At 38.3% G+C, this 23163-nt stretch overlaps 2 protein-coding genes across 2 annotated transcripts in view; one reads left to right on the forward strand and one right to left on the reverse strand.

The window, feature by feature from the left end:
- Positions 1-5706, forward strand: part of LOC131959323 (protocadherin-15-like) — a 229577-nt gene extending 223871 nt beyond the window's left edge. Inside the window, exon 40 of the mRNA XM_059324483.1 lies at positions 4855-5706. Within this exon, the coding sequence (XP_059180466.1) occupies positions 4855-5622 (768 nt within the window). The 3' untranslated portion in view covers positions 5623-5706. The remainder of the gene's footprint in view (positions 1-4854) is intronic.
- A 4162-nt stretch (positions 5707-9868) lies between these two features.
- The window catches only part of plce1 (phospholipase C, epsilon 1), a 90170-nt gene continuing 76875 nt past the window's right edge, over positions 9869-23163 (reverse strand). The window contains exons 39-47 of the mRNA XM_059324482.1: positions 22221-22384; positions 20355-20616; positions 19372-19490; positions 18500-18628; positions 18155-18352; positions 17186-17386; positions 16847-17059; positions 16078-16286; positions 9869-14745 (exon numbers count right to left, since the gene is read on the reverse strand). Of these exons, the coding sequence (XP_059180465.1) occupies positions 16122-16286; positions 16847-17059; positions 17186-17386; positions 18155-18352; positions 18500-18628; positions 19372-19490; positions 20355-20616; positions 22221-22384 (1451 nt within the window). The 3' untranslated portion in view covers positions 9869-14745; positions 16078-16121. The remainder of the gene's footprint in view (positions 14746-16077; positions 16287-16846; positions 17060-17185; positions 17387-18154; positions 18353-18499; positions 18629-19371; positions 19491-20354; positions 20617-22220; positions 22385-23163) is intronic.

Below are 23163 nucleotides of genomic sequence, written 5' to 3' on the forward strand. Positions count from 1 at the left end.
ATAGCCAGAAACTTTAAAAGCAGAATTTTCCTTCAGATTTTTACATTTTCAACTGTCCTTGAACAAATCATTTGTCACAGATTCTTCCTACAGGAAAAATAATCAAATCTTAGCATAAGTGCAACTAAATGCCAGTAAGAGAGTATATGAATTACTGTAATCCATTACAGTTAAAGTTTAAAACGTTTAAAACGTTGGTATTGTGAATACAGTTACTGTCTTTAAAAATAGATAACCTTAAGGGGTTACTTACGTCTGCCAAAGAGGTCATGTTTTTAGTTTGGTTTCTTTATCTGTTTGCAGGATTACAGATAAAGTAATGGTCCAATTTTTTGTGAAAATGGTGTCGCATAGGTCAAGGAAGAACCTATTAAATTTCGGAGCGGATCCGAATCACACGGCAGATGGAAACTTTTGTTAACTTTGCCAGATAGAGCATGGCCTTGGTGCAGGTCGGTGCTCTCCAAGTGCCCTTCTAGTTAGTTTTTAGTTTTAATTGCTCTAAAGTTTACATGAGGCATGCATTTCACATAAACAGATTTTTGTTGCAGTGCAACAATTAGTGCATACATAGTGCACCTGCCACATGTCAATGGCAGAGGAGACAGTCAGGACACCATCAGGAGCTCAGCAATATGACTTATGACTAAAGTATTACAAAAGTATTCCACAGTATTTAGATTACGCTACTTAATTTAAGTAATCTAATGGAATATGTTGTAAATTACACTTTAGAGCAAGTATTCAGTAATATGTAGTGGGATACAATTTAAGTAACCTTCGTTTAAAATTTTCATCAAATATTAACTAAATCTGTAAGAGAAGAGGACACGAGATGTTATCAGTAGAAGTTGTCAAAATGTAAATACAGGGTCGCTCACAAAGTTGGAATAAAATATTTTTTTTGTTTTTCATGAAATGATTGTGACAATGTGATTTATTCTTGACAGATAAAGTGTATATCTATTCAAAATGTATTAATAAATCTCAACAGTGGATTGTGTCTGAAAACAAAATTATTCCAACTTTATGGGTTACTGTGTAGTACAGCGCAATTTTTTCCCAATATTGAAAACACTTGTGGGCACTTGGAAAAGTTTTGCAAATATAGATTCCAATTTATTCCTACTTTAGTAAATAAAATAAAAATTCACTTCAGTTTTTATATATTTTTTAAAATGATTTTTGGGATGAATGTGCTGTTTCCACTGAGGTGCAGGACTTATTTATTGCAGTGAATTATATGGCCAAAATTTGAGAAATGTGACCTAATGCCCTAAAACTTCTTGGTTTTTCAGAGGTTTAAATGTCTTTGTTATTTCTCTTTTTAAAGTGTTGGTATTTGGTTTTGTACTAATATCATCATAACAACAGGTGAGGAGACAGTTTCAAGGAGGCAGATTAGCCCCGCGCCCTGCCTACCTCCAGCCCCGCCCTCCACCTTCTCACGCGCCGTCAAGAAAACCCCCAGCAGCCCCGAGAACCGAAGGCGACAAACAGCAACCGCCAGAGGCCAGTTCAGCCCCAAAGCCCAAGAGCTCCAGCGCGGCTGCCAGGTTAAAGGCCGTGATGAGAGTGAGCGCGCTGCTGTCCTCTGGCTCTAAAACATCTGGACAACCTCCTGCCATCCACCCTCCATGGAACAAAGCCAGAGTCCGGCCGGTGGAAGACGGGGAAGGAGCCAGAGACAGACTGGAGGAAAAAAAGGGGGAAAGAATGGGAAGAGGATTTGAGAGAGGGGAAGCAGGGAAAGCAGAGAACAGAGGCGGAGGAAGAGAGGAAGCAGCAGAAAGAGGGAAAGAAAGAGCAGAAATGGAAACATGGGGAAGAAGCAACAGAGGTGGCGTGACAAACAATGGGATGAGAAATGCTGTGGAAGGAGGAGAAGGCATCAGGCCAGAGCGTAGGGGAGAGCTCCCTGGTCGCTTCGCCAGCCTGGACGGCGGCATGGTCATCGACGGAAATTATTTCCAGACGTCTGTTGAAGCCAGCAAACCCCCGCCAGTGAAACAAAAGCTGAGCGAGGCCCTCAGTCTTATCTCCCTCAGCAGAAGGCTCCAGGGACCCGCCAGGGTGGGAGATGAAATGTGGAGCGATCGAACAAGCTGGGACAGAGGAGAGCAGAACAGCAGGAAGATGTATGGCTCCATAGGAGATATGAGCCTTTCTGCAGCAGTGTCTGAGAGAGGCATGGGGGAGGAGAGGAGGAGGTGGGAGAGTGAGTTAGGAGAGGAGAGTAGTTCCTCTGAGGTTTGGTGGAAGAGAGAAAAGCCTTTTCATGACAGTGGTTCAGAAACAGGAAGTGGCAGCAAAGAGTCCCCGTCCTCCGACACAAGTAGCCCAACTTCATCTGTTACAGCCGAGCACGACAAGACCCAATCTGACACGGAGACGGAAAAGGACGAGGGGACGGAGAGTGGAAGCCTAGGGTCTGAGTCAGGGTTAGAGAGCGAGGATGAAAGCAAAAGGTCAAGAAAAAAACGATCAAAAGGTAGCAGCAGCTCTGCGAGTAGCAACAGTATTAGTAGTAAGAGTAGAAGAAGTAGTGCCAACGTAAAGAGAGAAAACAGAAGCAGGAAGAGAGAAAGAAGCAGCAAAGAGACGGACAGAAACAGCAGCAGCGACTCAAAAAGCTCAAGATATTCAGGTTCTAGTTCAAGGCCCAAAACTTCTAGACACTCCCGCTCCTCACATGAAACGATAGAAGAAGAGAGCGAGGAAGATGAGGAGACGGGAGAGGAGGAGGAGGAGGAGGAGGAAAGCGTTGGATCACGGAAGTCTTCGTCAAGCAGGCGAGCCAGCAGCCAATCAGACATGAGCTCGGGTGTGATGGACGCCTCGGACGACTTGTCGCCAATCATGGAGGACACGGAGGAGGAGGAGGAGAGAAGCAGCGGCCATGACGGGGAAGGAGACGAGGATGAGGGGGATTTGGAAAAGGAGTCGGCCGATTGAAATGCAGATCAGGCCTTAGCCCCCCCAAAGATTAAATTCTGTGCCACTAAGTAAGAGCCCTGTGAAAACGCCTGGATTGTGTGTGCAGTCATTACCTGGGTGGAATTTATTACTATAATCTCTCTTTTTTCTGTGTTTGGTGTGATTTACATTCAGGAGTTTAAATTGCCTGCATGTCCTCTGCTGCCCACACAGAATCTTTTTCTCTGGGTCTTTTTATGATGCTAGTATCTAGAATCCCCTTTGTCCAATCAGCCTGGCCTCCTCTCTCTCTTCCTCATCTCGTACTCTGACAGAAGTGGTCGACTGGTTTACTTCTACAGCTTTTCTCCTGAGCTGGCTTGTCTCATTTTCCTTCCGTGAAAGCTCCACTTCCAGCTGCTTATTCCTCTGCTGCTGCAGCTCACAGATTGTTATTCAGTGACCTCTCTTTGTTGGAGGTCAAGCTTCTTTCATTAAGAACTACTTTCTCTGTGTCCATTATTCTCCTTGTATCAGCCAGTTCTTCTGGTACTTGTTATGTGAAGTGGAAAAAAAGGTTTTCTTTGAAATGGTGAACATATACACTCTCTTTCATACTGTAAAGCTGAATAAAAATAAAAACTGATGGCCATATAGCTGTTTCCACCCACTTGTTTTTTTAAATCGTAATAGAAAAAACTGAATGGAAACAGCAGAATTACTAAATCTATTAAAACACATGACTGATCAGCATCAAATTGCACCAAATTCCTGAAGACCTCTCTCCATTTTTCTTTCATAGATCATTGTTTTTTTGTTCCTGGTTTGTTTTCAACAGCCTTTTTCTTCTTCCAAAATCTTTGTGTGCATAGCAATGTTTGCTCTAACATATTATAGAGGGAAAAAAAGAAATAAATAAATAATATATATATATATATATATGTATATATATATATATATATATATATATATACACTGACTGTCTTTGTGTGTTTGTAGTGTGAGTGAGTGTTCTTTTGTAAGTTTCTTGAACAAATAAAAATAAAACTTAAAAATTGCCATTGGAGCTTGGAGAACCATTACATTCGTAGAAGATGTTGTTTCTCCTGACCTCTAGTGTACAAAGTCCTCCTCTTACTGCATTAGAAACACAACAATTATAAAGTGTAATGATACTTGATATTGTAAATCGGGGGTCTGCAACCTGCGGCTCTTCAGGTCATCTGCAGTGGCTGTGACAAAAAATGTAAATGAAATGAAACAGTTATTTCTTTCATTTTCATTTCTCATTGGTGTAGGCCCAAAGCAATTTCTATGCTGCAGCTTATATACGGCTTTAAAAAGATGTTTGAACATTTTAGTCAACTTGAAAAGATTTAAGTCAACTACATGTTGCATTATTTCTTAGGATAACAACACCTTAATCTCTAAATTTTTGCTAACTTCATGTCTAGTTTTGAGTTTCTCTAGTGAGATTCACTTACAGTATTTTTTCAGCCTCTCATTTGCACTTGGGTCCTAGCTGCATTTTGAGAAAAACACATTAATAAATGCTCCTATCAGTAATGTTGGTAGGCTAATTTAGACTTTATAGGCTGCTTTCTTATAATCAGAAGGCTCAAAAAAAAGAATTTCGGCTCAATTACGATATTTTTTCTCTTTTTTATTCGGCCACCAATGGCTCTTCTGTTAGTACAGGATGTCGACCTCTGTTATAAGTCATTTTAAAATGCTTTATAAGGAGTTAGGTTTATTGGGATAAAGCATTTTTGAATATTTACGAGGTCTTATAACTGTAATTATACAGGGCTATAAGCAGATTATGATGCATTGTCAGTATGTTTATAATGCGTGTGCATGGACTTTATATGAAAAATGTGAATGATCTCATACTCAGTGTCAGTAGTTTAATGACATCTTATTTGTGTTTTTTTCCAGCAGGGCAGTAGAAAACGTCGGATCAAGTTGGTGGTGGACCGAGAATATGAGACCAGCTCCACTGGGGAGGAGAGCATGCCTGAGACCCAACGCAGCCGCCTCCCCACCACGCTCAACAGCCATGCTAACGTTAACGGCAGCATCTACGTGGCCCAGAACGGCTCCATAATCCGCACCCGGCGTACAGTAAACGCCACGGGTCCCACGCACACGCACACCGCAACGAACAACAACCTAAAACTCACCTCTCCCGTCTTCAGCTCACGGCTGGCCAAGCACTTTAAAAAACTGGACAAAATGGCTGCAACACTGGAGGAAAGAGTGCCCCTGAACAACCCCAGAACAGCGGCGGACGGCGGGTGCAACGCGATGAGCACCTTCCGTCCCGGACTGGCTGCCTCGGCGACGGCCACTTCCTCTTTCTTGAACACTGATAACACTAAAACGCTGAATATGTTTAACGCTCGACAATCCAGCGTTTCTTTAGGGTCGACCAGCACCAGCAACACGGGCCCTGACAGCACGGCGTCGAAATTAAACCTGCTCAAAGCGGCACAGGGCGGCACAGAGCCACATCAGAGCACAGCGGAGAGAGACGAGCTGAAAGAAGGCGAGAGGGAGTCGAAGGTAGACAGCAGTAATGATGAAGACGATGGACTTGTTCTGGGGGAGCCGTTGGAGTGCCCGAGCGACAGAACGCAGTCGGATGAGGAGGAATTATGGATGGGCCCGTGGAACAGCCTTCACATACCCATGACTAAACTCTGACTGATCGTGACTCTACTGTGCTCGTTCCTTATTGCCAGGATCATTAAAGCGTTCAGACATCATTCCTGTTCATTAGTTGTGGAACTAATGGGGATGCTCCAATCCAATTAAAAGACATCTAATTAACAGATTGGTGCTCAGCTAAAAGGTGAATTAGCATATTGTGGTGTTCAAACTGAATTTCATTAAGACTCCTCACGCAAAAATAATTTATTTTTGTTTCTATTCAGAGAGCGATGATAAAAAATATGTAAAAAGGGAAAAAAATTGGCATTTAATTGGACAATTTGCCAGTTTACTCATTAAATTGTCTGTTTTGTAACGGCTCAATATTCCAATCAGAGCATCCCTTAAGCCCAACTGATCTAAGAGCTACCAACCCCTTTGAAAATCTGGACCTAGAATGAGAGGACTTGTTATATTTCTACTTTCCTAAGAGATAATGATGGAAACTTGAGGAAAAAGTTTATGGACTTTTTATGGCCCTTTAAGCGACTGGTGTCTCTGTATGGAACCGCACTTGTTTCATTCAGTATTTCGCCGACTGGTGCGACTCATCTCCAATTTGCCTGACACTTTGCATTGACACATGAAGTCTTGTATTGTTCAAACTTGCCTTTTTATCCTTGTCAAGTTGCTTGGCAAACTTTATCCAAATAAAAGATGATCATTCATTGAAACATGGAGTTTGGCTAACTTGGTGCTGTGTTGATGTCTTCTTTTTATAGAACTAACAAGACGTGACCGTGGTGAGATACTGTGTTCCTCCTAAATGTTTGGGAATTTAATCTTTTTTCTTTTATTCTCTGCAAAAAAATTATTCCTTATGAACAGTCTGCATAATGAATGGGTCTGTAGCCAATTAAATATGGGAATATAAATGTTTTCCATCCCCAATTTGTTGATTTTACCTCTTTTGGGAGGATCTAAGAGCACCCCTTTCCTTATACCTGTAATTTGAAAACCTCGTCTTTATGCTAACCTAACAGGGTGCTGCCTACATTTACTGTACAGACGAGAGTGGCATCAATCTTCTCATCTAACTATTGGCATATTTAAAAACTTGGGTCACATTTAAAAAATTGGAATAATCCGACCACAAGACTATAATCTCATGCTAAATTGTTTTTTTTGTCCTTTTTAAAAGGTTGAAAACAAATTCAGTTCAATACTGAATGATGATTTAGATTTAAAGTCAGTTTCTCTAGGTCAGTCAGGCCTGATTTGCATTTAATATGACATTAAAAAAAAGTGTGCAGGATTCAGGGAGATCTATTGGCTAAAATGAAACGTTGTATTCTTAAACTAAGAATCATGTTTTTGTTAGCTTAGAACAGGGGGCGGCAACCTTTACTAACAAAAGAGCCGTTGTTGGCCAAAAATAGAGAAAAATGTCATAATGGAACCGCAAACCTTATTTTGAGCCTTACAATGAAGGTAAACCAGCCTACTTTAAGCCTAAATTAGCCTACCAACACTAATAATAGGTCATAATGAGCATTTATTCATAGGATTTTGTCAGAATGCAAATGAGATGCTGGACACCGAAGAAATATCTCACGAGATTTGGAATTGAAAGCTAGCCTAGCTCAGGAAACTCAAAACTACCTTTCATACTTTTACATTACCTGAAGGCCACCGTAGTTCCCTGACACATTGGCTAATCAAGTGGATGCCACTAAATCTTTCACACTGAACCTTTAAATGCACATTACTTATGACAGAGAGTTGCAGATGACAGGGAGGAGGTAGCTTTAAATAAATTACAGACTGTGAGATTCAGAGTTTTTTTTCCACATATTTACTTGTTTTCACTGAAGAGTTTATTTAAAATCCCCTCCTCCTGCTCAGAGAGCCACATGGATCCTTCTCCTTTGTCAAAGTTCAACATGATAAAGGTTGGACAACTTTTTTTTATTACAGTGAATTCTTTTATTTCAAGTCTGAAAGATAATGGACCATTAAGCTGCAGAATGACCAGGTTTTAAAACTCTCACATTTAGTTTGATGACTGCATAATTTTGCATTAAGGAACTCAACAGAGGGTGCCACAACGATGGTGATATTTGAGACCGAGTGCTCCTTATTACTCGGAATTAGCGGACTGTACCGGAGAGTAATATTTTAAACAGTTTCTGGAAGGAAGGGCACGCCTGAGCCACTGTTATTGATTCAACTAAATGAGCTGATTATGTCACTGATTCCTGAGTCCAATGTGCTTTATTGGAGAAGAAGGCAGAATGAACTCGGCTCATTAATCTGTGACACAGGCGTGAAGATTTGATTAGTGGCTGAAATTATGTTGAAAGGGGCGTTTCGACCAAAAGCAAAGCTGATTTATGAGTGTTTCATCCTAAATGTTTTGTGCAATATAATTTGACATAAAGTTTGCTGACAGACACAAAGTTTCCTTTCTTCTTTTGTTTTAGCAAGTGATCACATGGTTTATGCACCACATAAAAAAAATTACAAGATTACAGTGATACCCCCCTGGCCGATCACAGTCATTAATCTTATACTATGAGGTTGGAAATGAACATCAAACTATCAAACTAGGCAGTACTGATGAAAAAAATATCAAGATTCTCTAACTGAGTTGCCTATTTATCTACTCTAATGTTTTGAGAAACCATTTTGAGTGTACTGTTTCACTGTTTGACAGAGTTTTAGCTCACATATTTAAGTGATATTAGGGCTTAACCTCAGCTCCACCTTAACTCCACCTCTTTGCCCATTTTTGGATTAGGCAGGCGTTAGGAGAAGTCAGGCACTACCAAGATGAATGGCCATGATTTCAGAAACCTATGGGTGACATCACAGAGACATCATCCATAGTTTGTACCATCTATGCCAGTGTGTGTTTCATGTTATCTTTAACTGTCACTGGTTCCCTCCTATTCTCAACTGTTGGACTTTATATTTTGTTACATTTGTTAAATCAGTTCAACCTCTGTTAAATAAAATGTGTGGGGTTTTTTCTAGAAAACCCCGTGAATGTGATTCCTTTATTTTCTGTCTTAAAAATGTTATAGCATACATGCACAATTAAATACCATATTTTGAACTGGAACAAGTCATAAAATTTTAATTTGCCCCAATATTCTCAAAATGGTCTTAATATTGTCTGTTGATGCTTGTAGTAGGGTGGCTTTTACAAAAATGACAAAAAAACACCATATTTTGAGATGTCCACTATTTAAAAAAAAAAAGTCATACAATAGCATGTTGAAATTTTTTGGGAACAAGTCTTAAAATTTTAAATTGCCCCGATACTCATAAAGTGGTGTTATTATAGTCTGTTGATTCATGTAGTAGGATGGCTTTTAGAGAAATTACCAAAAAAAGACAATATATTGAGATCCACAATTAAAAAAAAAAAAAACTATACATACTATAATTCATACTATAGCATGTCCAAATTTTTCAGGAAAATCTATTGAAATTTTAAATTGCCCTGATACTCTTGAAATGGTCTTGATAGTATCAACAGACTATATTAAAACACCCTACTGGGTGGCTTTTCCAGAAATGACAAAAAACCATCATATTTTAAGATGTCCAAATTTTGGAAAAAAGCCATACTATTGCATGTTGCAATTTTTTGGGAACAAGTCTAAAAAAGTTAAATTGCTCCAATACTCTTAAGTGGTCTTATTATAGTCTGTTGATTCATGTAGTAGGGTGGCTTTTACAGAAATGACAAGAAAAACAACATATTTTGAGATGCCCACATTTTTTTTTTAAACAGTCATACAATAGCATGTCGAAATTTTTTTTTTTAAAAAATCTTAAAATTGCACCACTACTCTCAAAATGGTCTTATTATAGTCCGTTGACTATATGTGTAGAAGGGTGGTTTTTACAGAAAATATTTTTTTATTTTTAAAACACCATATTTTGATATGTCCAAAATTTAAAAAAACAACAAACAAACCATACTATAGCATACTGAAATTTTTCGTGAAAAAGTCTTAAAATTCTAAAATTTCCCAATACTCTCAAATGGTCTTATAATAGTCTGTTGATACATGTAGTAGGGGGCTTTTATATTTTAGATATTTAGATAGAAAGTCATAGAATAGAATGTCATCAAAAATCCCACTATAGTATGCCCCAGTGAAGATGAAGTGCTTGGTTTAGTTTCAGTTGCTGGCAAAAAATGACTTCATCTCATCTCTGAATAAAGCCAAATAAAAATACAGAAATGAAAATGAGAAAAGAAAACACAAAGCTAATACTGTGAGAGTTGAGTTCAGACAGAACTAAGTATTTTTATTTTTTATTGTGATTCTGGTATATGACAAATCCACCAATTCTCATCCATTTAAAAATTCAAGTAAATAGACAAATGTATGTTCACTTGACAGCCACGTCGTAACACAGTGGATGTTAAAGGGTATACTGCACATCTTATGGAAACAACAGATTGTCCACAGTCAGCAAACACATATGTCATATTCAGCGGATATAACGAATACACCAAAATCTTTTAAAAATAAATGATTGGACAAAGTTTCAAATTGTCAGCTCTTCCCACATTTCTGAAAACACAAAATAAAAGGCATTAAAAGATACTGCTGTGTACTGCAGAATAACATGCCAGACATATGAATAGTATACTGAATACTTTACACATAAAGTAAAATATTTCTTTACGTCTCTAAATAAGTTTGAGTAAAGTTAGGGCAGTGGAGAATGTATCCTCTCACACATTGAAATAAATAAGAAAAACACTTAAAACTACTTACAGGAAACTATACATGAGCAACAGATAATTGCCAACCAGGGCTTCACATTAAAATAAATAACATCCAAACACACATTTGTCTCAGGTTCAACACGTTAAGAAATGTTACATTCAGAAATGAGGTCTACAGGTTAGAAAGGAGGAAAACAAGGAACACAGCTCTGCCTCACTGATTACAGATTTACAATTGAACAGAAAATGTCCCTTTCTGTGTAAAGTAAGTGTGGATTTCCAATATTTCTATCAGCTGATATCATTTGGTAGCTGGAATTAATACCCAGTTCAGAGTTGTGGCTTCTTCATCACAATCTAATCTACCTTAATAAGAATAAGCCTTAAACGTCGCCTTGACAGATAAGCTTTTTGTGAATAAAATTTAAACATGGCAGGTCAAAAGTTAAAAATTAGAGTTGAGTAGAACAAAAACCTAAAGGTTTGAAGTGACAGAACTTCCCTATTGCACTAATATTTAACCATACTTGGCACTGAGCAAAGTTTTTACTTGAAGACAAATGAAAGTAAAAGGACACACTCATTATTTTTGTGGAGCGTGGCCTAAAAAAAGAAAATCAAACATTTTATACATGACACTTGTACGTATACGTAGTTAGGTGTTAAAGGAACAGTTCAGATTTTGAGTGGGCTTATATTAGGTACTTAAAGACTGGGCTGGAGAACGGGCATGGACACTAAGCAATCTACTGTTGTAGACAGGGGCAGCAGCAAAATCCATATCAGTTTAAGTATGTGCTATATTTATAATATTTTCACAGCTTTTCCTTGTTGTCAGACAGCCCTGTTAAAGTTCATGTATGCTCTCTCTAAGCCACCAGACTCCATTGACAAAACAGGTAATTTAACCTTGCAGGATACGGGAGTTGCTGGCTTGATCGTTTAGTTTGTGTTATTGTGTAATTTTGGTGTTTTAAAGGGTTATTCAGATTCAACAAAGACACAAATAAAGTTAGCGATCAAAGCGTTGAAAAAACAGCAACTCCCATTTTCTGTGAGGTAAGAGAACATAGAGAAGGACTTCAGTTCGCTGTCAGAAAGTGTCTGATGGCAACTTCGAGCAATACGCCTGCTTCGACAGCCATCTACTGTAGGTGACTACGAACATGTACCTCATACAGCCCCATTTTAAAAAATCTGAACTATCATTTTAACAAGAATTGTTCAACAATACAGGTTTCAGAAAGCTTCCTTCAAATTACAAGTTTCATGTTGGAATGTGAGTTAAAATAGGCACATTTACAACAGTATAATTTATTATTAACCCAAAATTGTTTACAGTTAAACAAACTCACAAAAATGATTTTTTTTTTTTAGGTGTCATAAAGGAAATTAAGCTGTTTTGTCTTTTAAGTCCGAGCTTTGCTTCATTAATCATGACCGACCAACATAAAACACTTTAGTGTAGATTTAAAAATCTTAGTGGGCTCCTTGATGATCTGCATGACTACACTAGAGAGAGGATCTAGGTATTATTAATAATGTCCAAGAAAAGAAAGCCATGTTGTAAAGAGAAAAAAATGTATCTAAACTTAATCAAAATTTCAAAAATATGGAAATGTTACACATCAATACAGAAAAAGGGGTAGAGTGGCCCCAAATAAATCAAGTTTTATGAAATTCTTAAAGAGTATTGAAATATTGAAATGAGCAGTAAGTACAAATAAAGAAATCTTAGTTACTATTTCAAATCAATCAATATCAATCATCAAAAGTCATCTATAAATATACTGCATTCAAAATTAAGAGCCGTAAATCTGGGCTGGAGTGAAATGCAATTCATTATGTTGCTAATTATATTTTTGTGTGGGGAATTTTGACATTTGAGCTCGGACTACATACCCATTGAAGAGTTATAAAAACAATCCAAACATCTGTCTTGTGCTTTCCTTAAAAAATAAATTGGCACCTGGGCCGAAAGTGAAAGTAATAAATAAGATCATCATAATAAAGAAATTTAAAAAAGGATAATAGTTTGCGGCCATCTCGTAACAATCATTTACCAGACTTTAAAGGAAAAACAAAATGTGCAAAATGCTGTTTGAAGACTTGGCTGCATTTCTCCAAAGAATCTCAGTGCTAAAATCATCTTTGTTCCATTTAAATAAAGGGGTTCTTGCAACATTGAAAGAGGTAAAATAACAGGTCAGATTTTTTAAGTTAACTAGTTTATTCTTTCAGATCATTTTGGATTCAAATCCTAATTTTACCAATTTTATTCGGAATTTTAAATTGGGAAAAGACCTAGTATGGCCACCTGGGTTTGGCTGTTTAACATTTGAAAAGGTTTCGGTAAATTTTCAAACCCTACACCAGTAACAAGTAGCATTTCTCATCAAAAATGTATTAAATAATGTATTTGGTTGGCTGGATTAGATGATCGTTGGCTTAATTATTAGTGGACAATGATGACAGAACTGAAATACTTTGTGAAACGAGACACAGATCCTCAGAGATTCAGCTACAAAAATACCAAACATTAAAGGCCGTGTTGCAGCACAGAAAGACAACTTTATCAACACAGTGATGAGAAATTGTTTAACATTTGCCCCTGCACAAGTAAAAGGGATATTTTAGATTTGTTTGCAGTGTGGTTGCTTGGGGTACTGATACATAGTCAGAGTATTATCTACTGTAGATGGGGGTCGACACGCATGGAGGCTAAGGAATGTACTGCTTTGGATGGGGGCAACATCAACTTGTCCACTATAGAGAGTGGATATCCAGAGTGGAGTTAAAATATATTTACATTTGCGTGGGAGAAACTTAAGTTTTCATCAATGCTTCCTTCAAAGCCACCAGACTCAACTGACAAAAACAGTCATTTTACCTCTGATCTACTGCTGCCAACAACTCTTGTGTTTTGAAAGGTAAAATTACTATTGTTGTCAAAGGATTCTGGTGGCTTTGATGTGAGCAGAGATAATGGCTTTAGTTCCCCATCTGTAAGGTAATGCATTGAAAATATTAAAAATTTAGCATACACTAACTGATTTTTTTCTTTTTTTAGGTGGCTAAAATACATTTTGCTGCTGGCCCTGTTAACAGCAGTACATTGCTTAACTTCCATGGAAAATACTCCTGCCTGCTTCCCCAAACTGGGGGCGTGCCGACCACCATCTACTGTAGGTAATACACTGACTATGGATAAGTAACTCACTTCAGAAAATCCCAACTATCCCTTTAACATTGCACAGCTATACTGCCTAATAATGCTGTCCATTTATCGTCACCTATAGGGCAGCGACAGTAGTGTCCAAGAAAACGCTTAGAGCATTGCTGCGTCCATTACAGGATATTCGTCTAACAATTTGTTGCCTCTTTTGTGAATGACTCAAAATGTGCCCTTACAGTACTGTGAAACTGGAACAGTAAGAAAAGAACCAAACAAGCCAGCTTGTCAGCCTCCTTCACAATGCCCTCAGAAAAAAAGGAGCCCATACCTGAGAAAGAGAAGAATACTTTTTCACCTCATCAGCCCTCGTACTCTCCTACATCTCTCCTCCCATTTTTACAAGCAGATCTCCCTTTGTCTGCTCTGTGCTTTCTCTGTGTGATACCAGGAAGGGGGAGTAGTTTATAAAGTTATTAAGTACCAAATACATGGTACAGTCACCCTATAACAAATTGTAGTGCTATAGTAGCACATTTAATTAACTCTTAGAAGAATTGTAGTGGCTTTTTTTTTCAGCCCTCCTGGATTTTTTGGGAGATATAAAACTGGCACCCTAACCTCTTCATCCTTTGAAAGTAACTCAGGAAAGGGTCCCTTTTTATTGGTAAGAGAGGAGTACGTTGTCTGATCTCATACCTGATGACTTCAATAACACAGCTGCCTCTGGTACTCCAGACTCTCTGTGGAGCCGCAACCAATAAACCAATAAGAGCAAGCGCTACCTGCCCCCACATCACCATCACTGCTCTAAAGTGACGCTGGATGGGGTTTCTGACTGGATGAAACTCCTGTCCATCATTCAACCAAGAAAAGGGGGCGAACATCTGTCACCAAACAACTGGATCCTGTCCTCCGCTTGCTCAGCTAGCACAAGGCAGGACCAGACTCCTTCAGGACGTAGAGAGGAGCGTACCGAACCCTCGCTGAAACTTTTCACCCGTCTTGGAAATTAGAATCCTCTAAGTTTAGAAGTGGTCAACCCAAGTCTCTCTCTCTGGACTTCATTTGTGGATCTTCCAGTTCCTGAGGAGGTGAAGCTTCCAGGCTGCGGGGGTCAGAGAGGAGGTGGGCAGGTGAACGGGATGGAGTTGCTCCCTAAAGGAGGAGGAGGAGGCCTGTAGGAACTTTCCTGCCTCCACCCTGCCCTCTGCCACCCACGCCTTCAGACCTGCAGCTGCAGACAGATACCCTGCAGAAGACCAAAGGTTTCACATTTAAACACAAACTGTGGCACTAAAAGCACAACATCACGTAAATTATTGTCACACTGCAAAGTGAAACCATCTGTTAAATATTATGGATGTAATGTTGCTGGAATTAAGTGTTATAGGTGGACATAATAATGTAAACAACTTGATTGTAACAGACTATAAAGAACATCGCAAACATTGCTACAAACACAAGTTGCATACTGAATCCCTGAGGGGCAAATGAGGGGAAAAAAAAGGTAATCTGATCTAAATTGCTTTTGCTCATGTGAACATGGAGTAGTGAAGTACAGCATCTGACAAAATTAGTATTACAACAACAAACACTAATTTGACAATCACCAAATCAATCAATCACCTGCCAAAACCACATATTTTTGACACCCCCACCTGTGTCATGCAAGAAAAAAATTAGGGAGTTGGAAAGATTATGCTGTTAAAAACTTTTTTTTAACAAGTCAAGTATCAAGAAAATACATCACCCCCCCCCCCCCATTCGCCTCACAGGACTTCTGTACCTACTGGATAGCACGCTAATAAGGCTCCCTAAACATACTGTATGTCCATTTATACGTCTTTCTATCTTAAATATTTGTCCCTGATAAATTAAATCGTTCTGCACCAGATTTTTCTGAACCTGAACATTTTCAGACCTCAAAATGTAAAAAAAAATGACTTTGATGATCATTTTTTTCCAGGTGTGAGGAAAAGAAGTGAGTTTCAAGCTTTACAAACATTTAAACATAATTCACAAATTCAACCCCAATCCTAGTCTTTCACATCTTGCATCTCAAAACCTAAAAATAATCTGTTTTGTATGGAGAAATGCAACACACAATGTACTCTACATTTTATGGAGGCAAAGCTGCCGAAATCAAAATTATATAAACAAATTAATATGCCAAAAAATGTATTAAAAAAATAGAAAAATAAATCTTGGCATTAATTAATTGATAAAATGTCATATATTAACATTTTATTTGCTTCCGGCGTATTTACTTACCGTTGTATTAATTATATACTTACCTTTTTAATTTTCCCCAAAAAATGTGTTTATATTTTTTTGGCATTAAATAAGAAAAATATAAATTTGTCACATTTTTTCAACGAATACCTACATTTATTTTTAACATTTAAGTACATTAAATGACATTCTTCTTTTGTTTAATTCATTTTTTTTTTGGCAGCTGTCGTCCTCCATAAGATTTCTGTATTTTAAAGTGTAAAAATGTTAAAGTGGAACAAAGAAGAGTTGAACTTTAAAAAGTTCTGCCTGCTTTGTGATGTTAGGTGTTAGAGACAACATACGGTACCTCTGTTGCCTTCCCATGCACAGACAGCAGGCAGAGTGTGAGCCTCACTCCTGGAGCTCTGTCAGAGCCACACAGCATGCAGCTCTATCATCCTTACTCTGGGCAGCTCCGTCCACCCCACTGCCAGTCGTCATGCTGCGGCTGCGGCTGGTCAGCTTCTTGAGCTCACTGGCGAAGGAAATTACTTTCTTTTTGTCTTCCCGCACCACCTAGACGCAGAAACAGATTCATGTTATTGGAATACAGAAACAACATGCAGAAATATATTTTTAATTTTGTCCTTTTCCTTCACTCTCAGTCTGTCATAACCATTTAAAAAGAAACAAACTAAACTTAAAAGATAATTAAACTTTTATTCAACTCATTTAAACATTATTTACAAACCTCTCAGCACAAGCACTCAAGTGTAAAAGAAGAAAATATATAAATACAAATATACATATATTAATATTAGAACAAGATGAGCAAAGCAGATAAAACAACACTGCAGTATATCACAGACACAGAGCAACAAAACATACAAAACCAAGGGAAGCGGCGACAGGTTAAAAGCACATCCAATCCATGCAGGTGTTAAAAAACAAACTTACATGGCAAGCACACAACATGGATTAATTATAATGCGAATGAAAAACACGAGAAACAGTTCATGCAAGCACATATAACATTGGAACATGTAACAGTGATGTAATGCACATAAATATGAAATAAAACCATGGAAAATAAGAAGTCTCTAGCATTGGAAATCGATCAGCATGTTTCGAGCTACCTGCTCTTTGAATTTAAGTATGAACTTTCCCGCGCCACGCCAGCGGCTCTGTGCTTGGTAGACACACTCGTGATCCAGCAGCACTCGCTGCAGAGGCTTGGCAGTGGAGGACTTCTTAGAGCCGCCGTCCTTGATCACTTCTTCCATCAGGACGTAGTCACATGGATTAGGATTGGACAGGATACTGTAGGAATACTTGGCCTTTGTCAGAGTCTGGCCAGACACACAGAGAGTGTACGAAAAACTAATTTAGCCACTTTAAGGTTGGTATTCACGTCATTTTGCAAAGTTTCAAATCCTCCAAGTAACTTTATCAGGTGCATTCTCGACTCTCCTCACCTGCTGAATGATGTCCTGAGCAGTGCTGTAGCGCGGGGCCTTGATCACAGTGTGAGGCTGTTCTGGTGAAACTTCATGGACCTGGACAAAGAACATATCATCCTCTGCTGCTCCTCCTCCCCCTCCTCCTCCTGCTCCTTCTCGACCTCCCACAGTCAACTCCTCCTCTCCCTCCAGCATCGAGTTCTTCTCATTTAAGTTCTGCAAGAATAAAGTCACACAGTAAAAGTAAAAATATGTGGTAGAAACCCAAATGCACTGTTTCTATAATTGACTATAGGTTGAAAGGATTCTTTGAGAAATACCATCCTGTTTTCTTTTGCTATGGTTAGCAAAAGGCTAAACTATTAGCAACATTGTCTCTACAGCTCTGAAACTGCAAATATTTACATGTTTTATTGAGTTTATTGTCAGACTCTCTTGCAGATAAGCTTGTCTTCCTTTTTTTGGGTGGTCTGCAGTTGTTGCCAATGCTGTATTAGCAACTTTTTCAGCAAATTTTTCACCATTGAACCACTGAAGTCTCCTGTCATTGGCTAGATTTTTTAAGCCTGAAAAAGGCACATTTTTCTTTTAGACCACTTGAAATATGATATAATGAATGGTTATGGTGAAATTTCTGCACAAACATGTGGAAAAAACTACGTCCCTATCCCCACTTTCAGCTACTGTCTCTCTTGTAATTCACTGCATCATTACATATATACGACAACCACAAGAGGGAGCCATAGTCTACATCATGAGTCACACAAAAAGGGTGCTTCAAGTGTTTTTTAAGGCAGGCTGAGGATAAGTATAATAACAGTCATAGGGTTAACAGGTAATAATAACATTGAGTTTAAAGTGTTTTAAATTAATCATCAGATAAGTAGAAAAAACCCTCGGTTAATACCAATAAACCCATATAATTGCTCTTCTTTTTTTGCGGATAATATCCATCTGAGATCAGTTTATTTATTTCTACAGTACCTCTTCTTTCGTCTTGAGGCAGATCCTTCCCACGTATCCCTCCTCAGAGTTCCAGCTGGAGACCAGTCTGACCACCTCCTCCTCGGGTGCTAGAGGACGATGCTGTGCACATCGCTTCACCTCGCTGCGCTCCTTCAACAGAGGAACCTTCTCCTCACACAGGAAGTACTCTGACGGGTTTCCTGTAGATGCTACAACCTGCGTAGGTTTGTATGACACAATTTGACAAGTGAATAATCTCCAAGCGAGCGACACAAAACTACGTGTGTTTGACTGCCTTCTGCTCTGCTCTGGCTTTAATCACATTATTGAGGCATGATGAATCTTTATTTCTAAAGTACTAACCGTGTCCAGCAGCTGTTTGGCAGTCGTCTGTTCTGTAACACAGAACACGGTGAAGAGCTCCGGACCAGGTGCTCCGTACACCGTCACCCTGTGCTGCTGCGACACACGATTCTCCTCTGAGCTGAACAGCTGTGTAAAAGACAGGAGAGATTATAATGAATCACATCATCATGACTAGGGTTGTCAAAAGTATCGATACTCAAAAAAGTATCGATACTAAAATGTTGTATCCGGATACGATACTCATTTTCAAAAGTATCGATACACCCCTCCCCCACCCCCCGACCTTTCGTTTCAGGCTGACGTCACGTTAATGATTATAAACAACATAAATAAATAAATAAATCAGGCACGTAGTATGCCCATATTACGTTTATTCACTCAGTGTCAGCATACATAAGCATAGAGTTAATAAGTTTACTGAAAAGTGTTATTTTCTCTCTTGAAGTCCCAGAATGAAGCAGAGAAAAGTCGACTCATCAAGCTTGCCTAATATTGTGCACAGCATACAACCTCAAAATATTGTTGTAGTTGTTATTGTTTATTGTATTTACTTATTTTTTGCACTACCTCAGACCTGAAGCTTGTTATCACAGTTGCAGTTTCTTTTTGCACAATTGTTTTTTATTATAAATATTTAACCTGTGGTTCTGTTCATTTTTACATGTTGCATTTTTCTTGTTAATAATTTTGGGGTCTTTGTTTTTATCCTGGTGGTATCGAAAATGGTATTGAGTATCAAATATTTTCCTGAGTATTGGTATCGAGTTGAAAATTTTAGTATCGTGACAACCCTAATCATGACATGTCTTTTTATTGACTAATAGTTTTTAAAGCACATTGGAGCATCAGATGTATCCCTGTAATCTCACCAGTGATGAGGGAGTGGCGCCCCCTGTGGGACCTTCCTCCACTCTGCGGCTGTAGATAAACAGGCTTGACACTTCGAGGGCTTCGTTATGTTGTGTCCTCAACTGGACATGTCGGTAACCTGAAACATACAACAACAAAAAAAACATGAAAAATTGCATTAAATTCAATATTATGCAATCGAATATGTTTTCTTTATTTGATTACTGTAAAAGATTCAGCAACAACTACACGGTCGCCCATAAAGTTAGAATAATTTTGTTTTCAGACAATCCTCTGATAATTGTGGTTTGGAAGAGATTGATTAATACAGTTTTGAGAAGATTTACACTTCATCTGTCAAGAATAAATCACATTGTCACAATAATTTCATGAAAACAGGTAAAAATAGTTTTATTCCAACTTCATGGGCGACTGTCTATTTACATGTTATCCTTAGGGTTTCTTGGATGTTCAGTACAAATTTCAACCCAATCCAGTGAAAAATAAGTGAATGTGAGGCTTAGAATAAAAAAGTAATCACAAAAAATTCACTTTAGCTGTGAGAGCCAAACTTAAAAAAATTCATAATGAAACAAGAATGAAGAGTAGAGCTATAGGAGTTTGAAAGTTCCCATGAATTTAATACAAGTTTTCACATTATTTTTTTCCATTATTATTCAAAAACTTTTGGGAAAAAAAATCATATTAAATCATATATATACTGTTGACATTGTCTACAGTATATATATCTTGTCTTGTTTCACATAAGGCTTAATAACATTAGGAAGTGATAAATAAAACAAGTTTTGCTGTTTTTCAGAATTTAATGTAACTGAGCACACAGGTAATGGAAAAATTTTTTTAAGCAAGATTTTCAATTTTTAAAGTTTTGAAAGATATAGTCAATGCAGCTGTTGTAAGTTATTTATACATGCTGTAATATTTACGGGTTGTCTTGCAGACAGCTTAGATCATTTACATCTGTTGTGTGTGAGCCTCTTACCTGGCTTCAGAGCTTTGAGAGGCAGAGTCCTCTGAGCAGTAGTCTGGGAACTGTTGTTTTCCACTACGGCGAAGCGCAGGAAGCACATCTCCTCAAAGTGCACGGTGAACTGGAAGTGCTCGCTCCACATGGGGTTGAGGGTGTTGCGGTGGATGGGTTTGGTCCGGAAGTGGCAGCTGTCAATGGGCATGCCCAGAACATCCACCTCAATGCAGGGGCTGCCGGCGGTGTTACCGGGACACACATTCTGACCGGAGACAATCTGAGAGACAAAAGAAGAGATTAACAATTAATGACAGACATTAAGTCCAACCCTGATTCCAAATAAGCTGTTTAAAACATACATTTAAACAGAATGCATCAAATTCAGAATGAATGTATATATTTACGACAAAGCAAAAGCTTCAGTTTGAGCATTAGATATCTTGTCTTTATACTGGATATAATTGACTATAGGTCGAAAAGGATTTTATTCTGTTTTTATTGTGTTTTTCCACCTGCATAAACTACACCTGCAGTTAAGATTCTTTTTATGCTTTCCGTGTTACACTAAATCAAAATTGTTTCCAGTTCATTTCATGAAAACCAAAACAGCCATAGTGATGTCACTCTGATCTCTCTCACACTCACACACACACACACACACACACACACACACACACGCGCACACACGCACGCACACGCAGGTTTTATGAGTGTGAGACCATTCGTCTTGTTTATACTGCTGGTTTTTATCAGATCAGTCTTCATGATGCCTCTAAGAGCATGAGAGCAGAAAACTTGAACCTCACAGGCGATCATCACTGTCAGTGGATAAACAGTTTAATTAAAGGCAGCAACATTATCAACAATTCAACATGATTTTGGTTGTTTCAAAGCACTAACTTAAGCTTCTAATTGCTGACCTCCGCTCATACAAATACACCTGTTAGTTTACTTTTACGCCAACAATAATTTTGTCATGACCTGAAATAAACTTTGAAGCATTTTTTCCCAGTTTCACTTCTAATGCAGTTAAATGTCTGCTTCTACAGATGTACATACAGGAACGTAAATACATTACTTTCGAGACAGTTTTGGTGTGATACATTTACTTTTTCATTGTTCATTCACACAAACAATGTGCAATGAGTGACACAAAGTGGTGACAAGCACAGACAGAACAATAAGTACAGTCAGTGGAGACAGAAGGGGGGTTTTCACAGTGGACTTATTGCAATGCAGAGCTTTTATGAGGTCCTGGTATATTGAATTAACTGGGTGGCCTTCATGACTGTCAAATAACGAAAGCACACACAGACCATTTCACAATAAAACTGTCCAAACACACCTTAACGGGCCTAATATGAGTACTAAAGAGTGTATGTTTGAGCTTGAAGTTATAATGTCTGTGCAATCATTTGCTAATGAAGGACAGAAATCAGGCCAAAGAAAGATTTTAACACCTAAAGGCGAAAACACAGCACACCTCAAAAACAGCTGCCCCCATTATTTTCTATGTACAATATATCGTGCACCATGAAAATTCCTTTAGAAACCAATAGATAATATTCTTGACCCTATGCATTTAGTTTTTTGTCAAAAACCAGAAAATAATCATCAATTTTAAAAGCAGCAAAAAGTATTATATACAAATTAAATGCTCTGCAAAAGTAAATAATAATTCAAGATTCATCACTTAAAAAAAAAATTATATGCAGCACTTCTGTAATTTTAACTGACAGTATGAAAGAGGTACTTAAGGTAATATATAAATAGGCAGGAAGCTGACAGCATGAGGATGAAAGTGCAGAGAACAAACTATCGATGATAAAGTAGACTTCCTAATCGATCTTCCATTCGGTTCCATATTTCATTTTGACTCACAGTGAGGGAATAGACGGCAGGGCTCATTTTCTCCACATCCCTCTCCATCGGACAGAACTGCTGATAGAGTGGACAGCTACGGTCCCACAGCACAGCTGGTTTCAGGACATAGCCACAGCCGCCGTTGGCCTCAAATAGAGCTGTGTTCAACTGCATGGGCAAGTCTGGGAAGGAAAGAATGGAGGAATTAATATTAACGAGATATAATCAAAACCTTAACTCCACCAGGAGGGCAGTAACAAAAGATGTGTTAAAAGTAATCTAGTTCAGGTGTTAACTGCAGTGATTTTTCCCATTTTTGGGGGTTTGCCCTGATTTAGACAATTGAAAACTATTAGGTGATCATGATTTAAACTTAATGGGGGGGGGGGGGATTGAGAAGCAAAGAGAAAAGCAAAGTGAGGGACTGAACTTAATGAAGAGAAGAAAAGGAAGTGAGTGACAGAAGGATTGGAAGAGACTAAGACCAGAGGAGGACCAGAGATTTTTTAAAAATATAATATGCCTTTCAGAGAAAATAACTTAATCTGTCAGAGTTCAGACAGCGAACACACACAGCAGAGAATTTCTGGAGGTGAAGAGGCAGAGACAAATGAGAAATGAGTAGAAAAACAAATGAAGACGGAGAGAAAAAATAATATACCGGCAGGGAGATATTGAGATATTGAGAGAAAAAAAGAAAAGGATAGAAAACTTTGGATCAACAATCTTTTCAAAAGGGCATGGTAAGCGATCATTTTATCCCTCACTTTTCAAAGATATGTGTTACACAAACAGACTCCTCACAATTTAATCTGAAATGTCTTGGGTTTTTTTTTCTGTGGAAATGGGCTGTATTGGCTCATCTAGAATTACAGCCATTTTCAAGGGTTTGCAGAGCTAACATCATCATGCAGAAGAAGCCTCTGAGTTATTTTCTATTGCATTAAAAGTAGGAAGACTA

Source organism: Centropristis striata, chromosome 21 (assembly GCF_030273125.1).
Source record: "Centropristis striata isolate RG_2023a ecotype Rhode Island chromosome 21, C.striata_1.0, whole genome shotgun sequence".
Lineage (NCBI taxonomy): Eukaryota > Metazoa > Chordata > Actinopteri > Perciformes > Serranidae > Centropristis > Centropristis striata.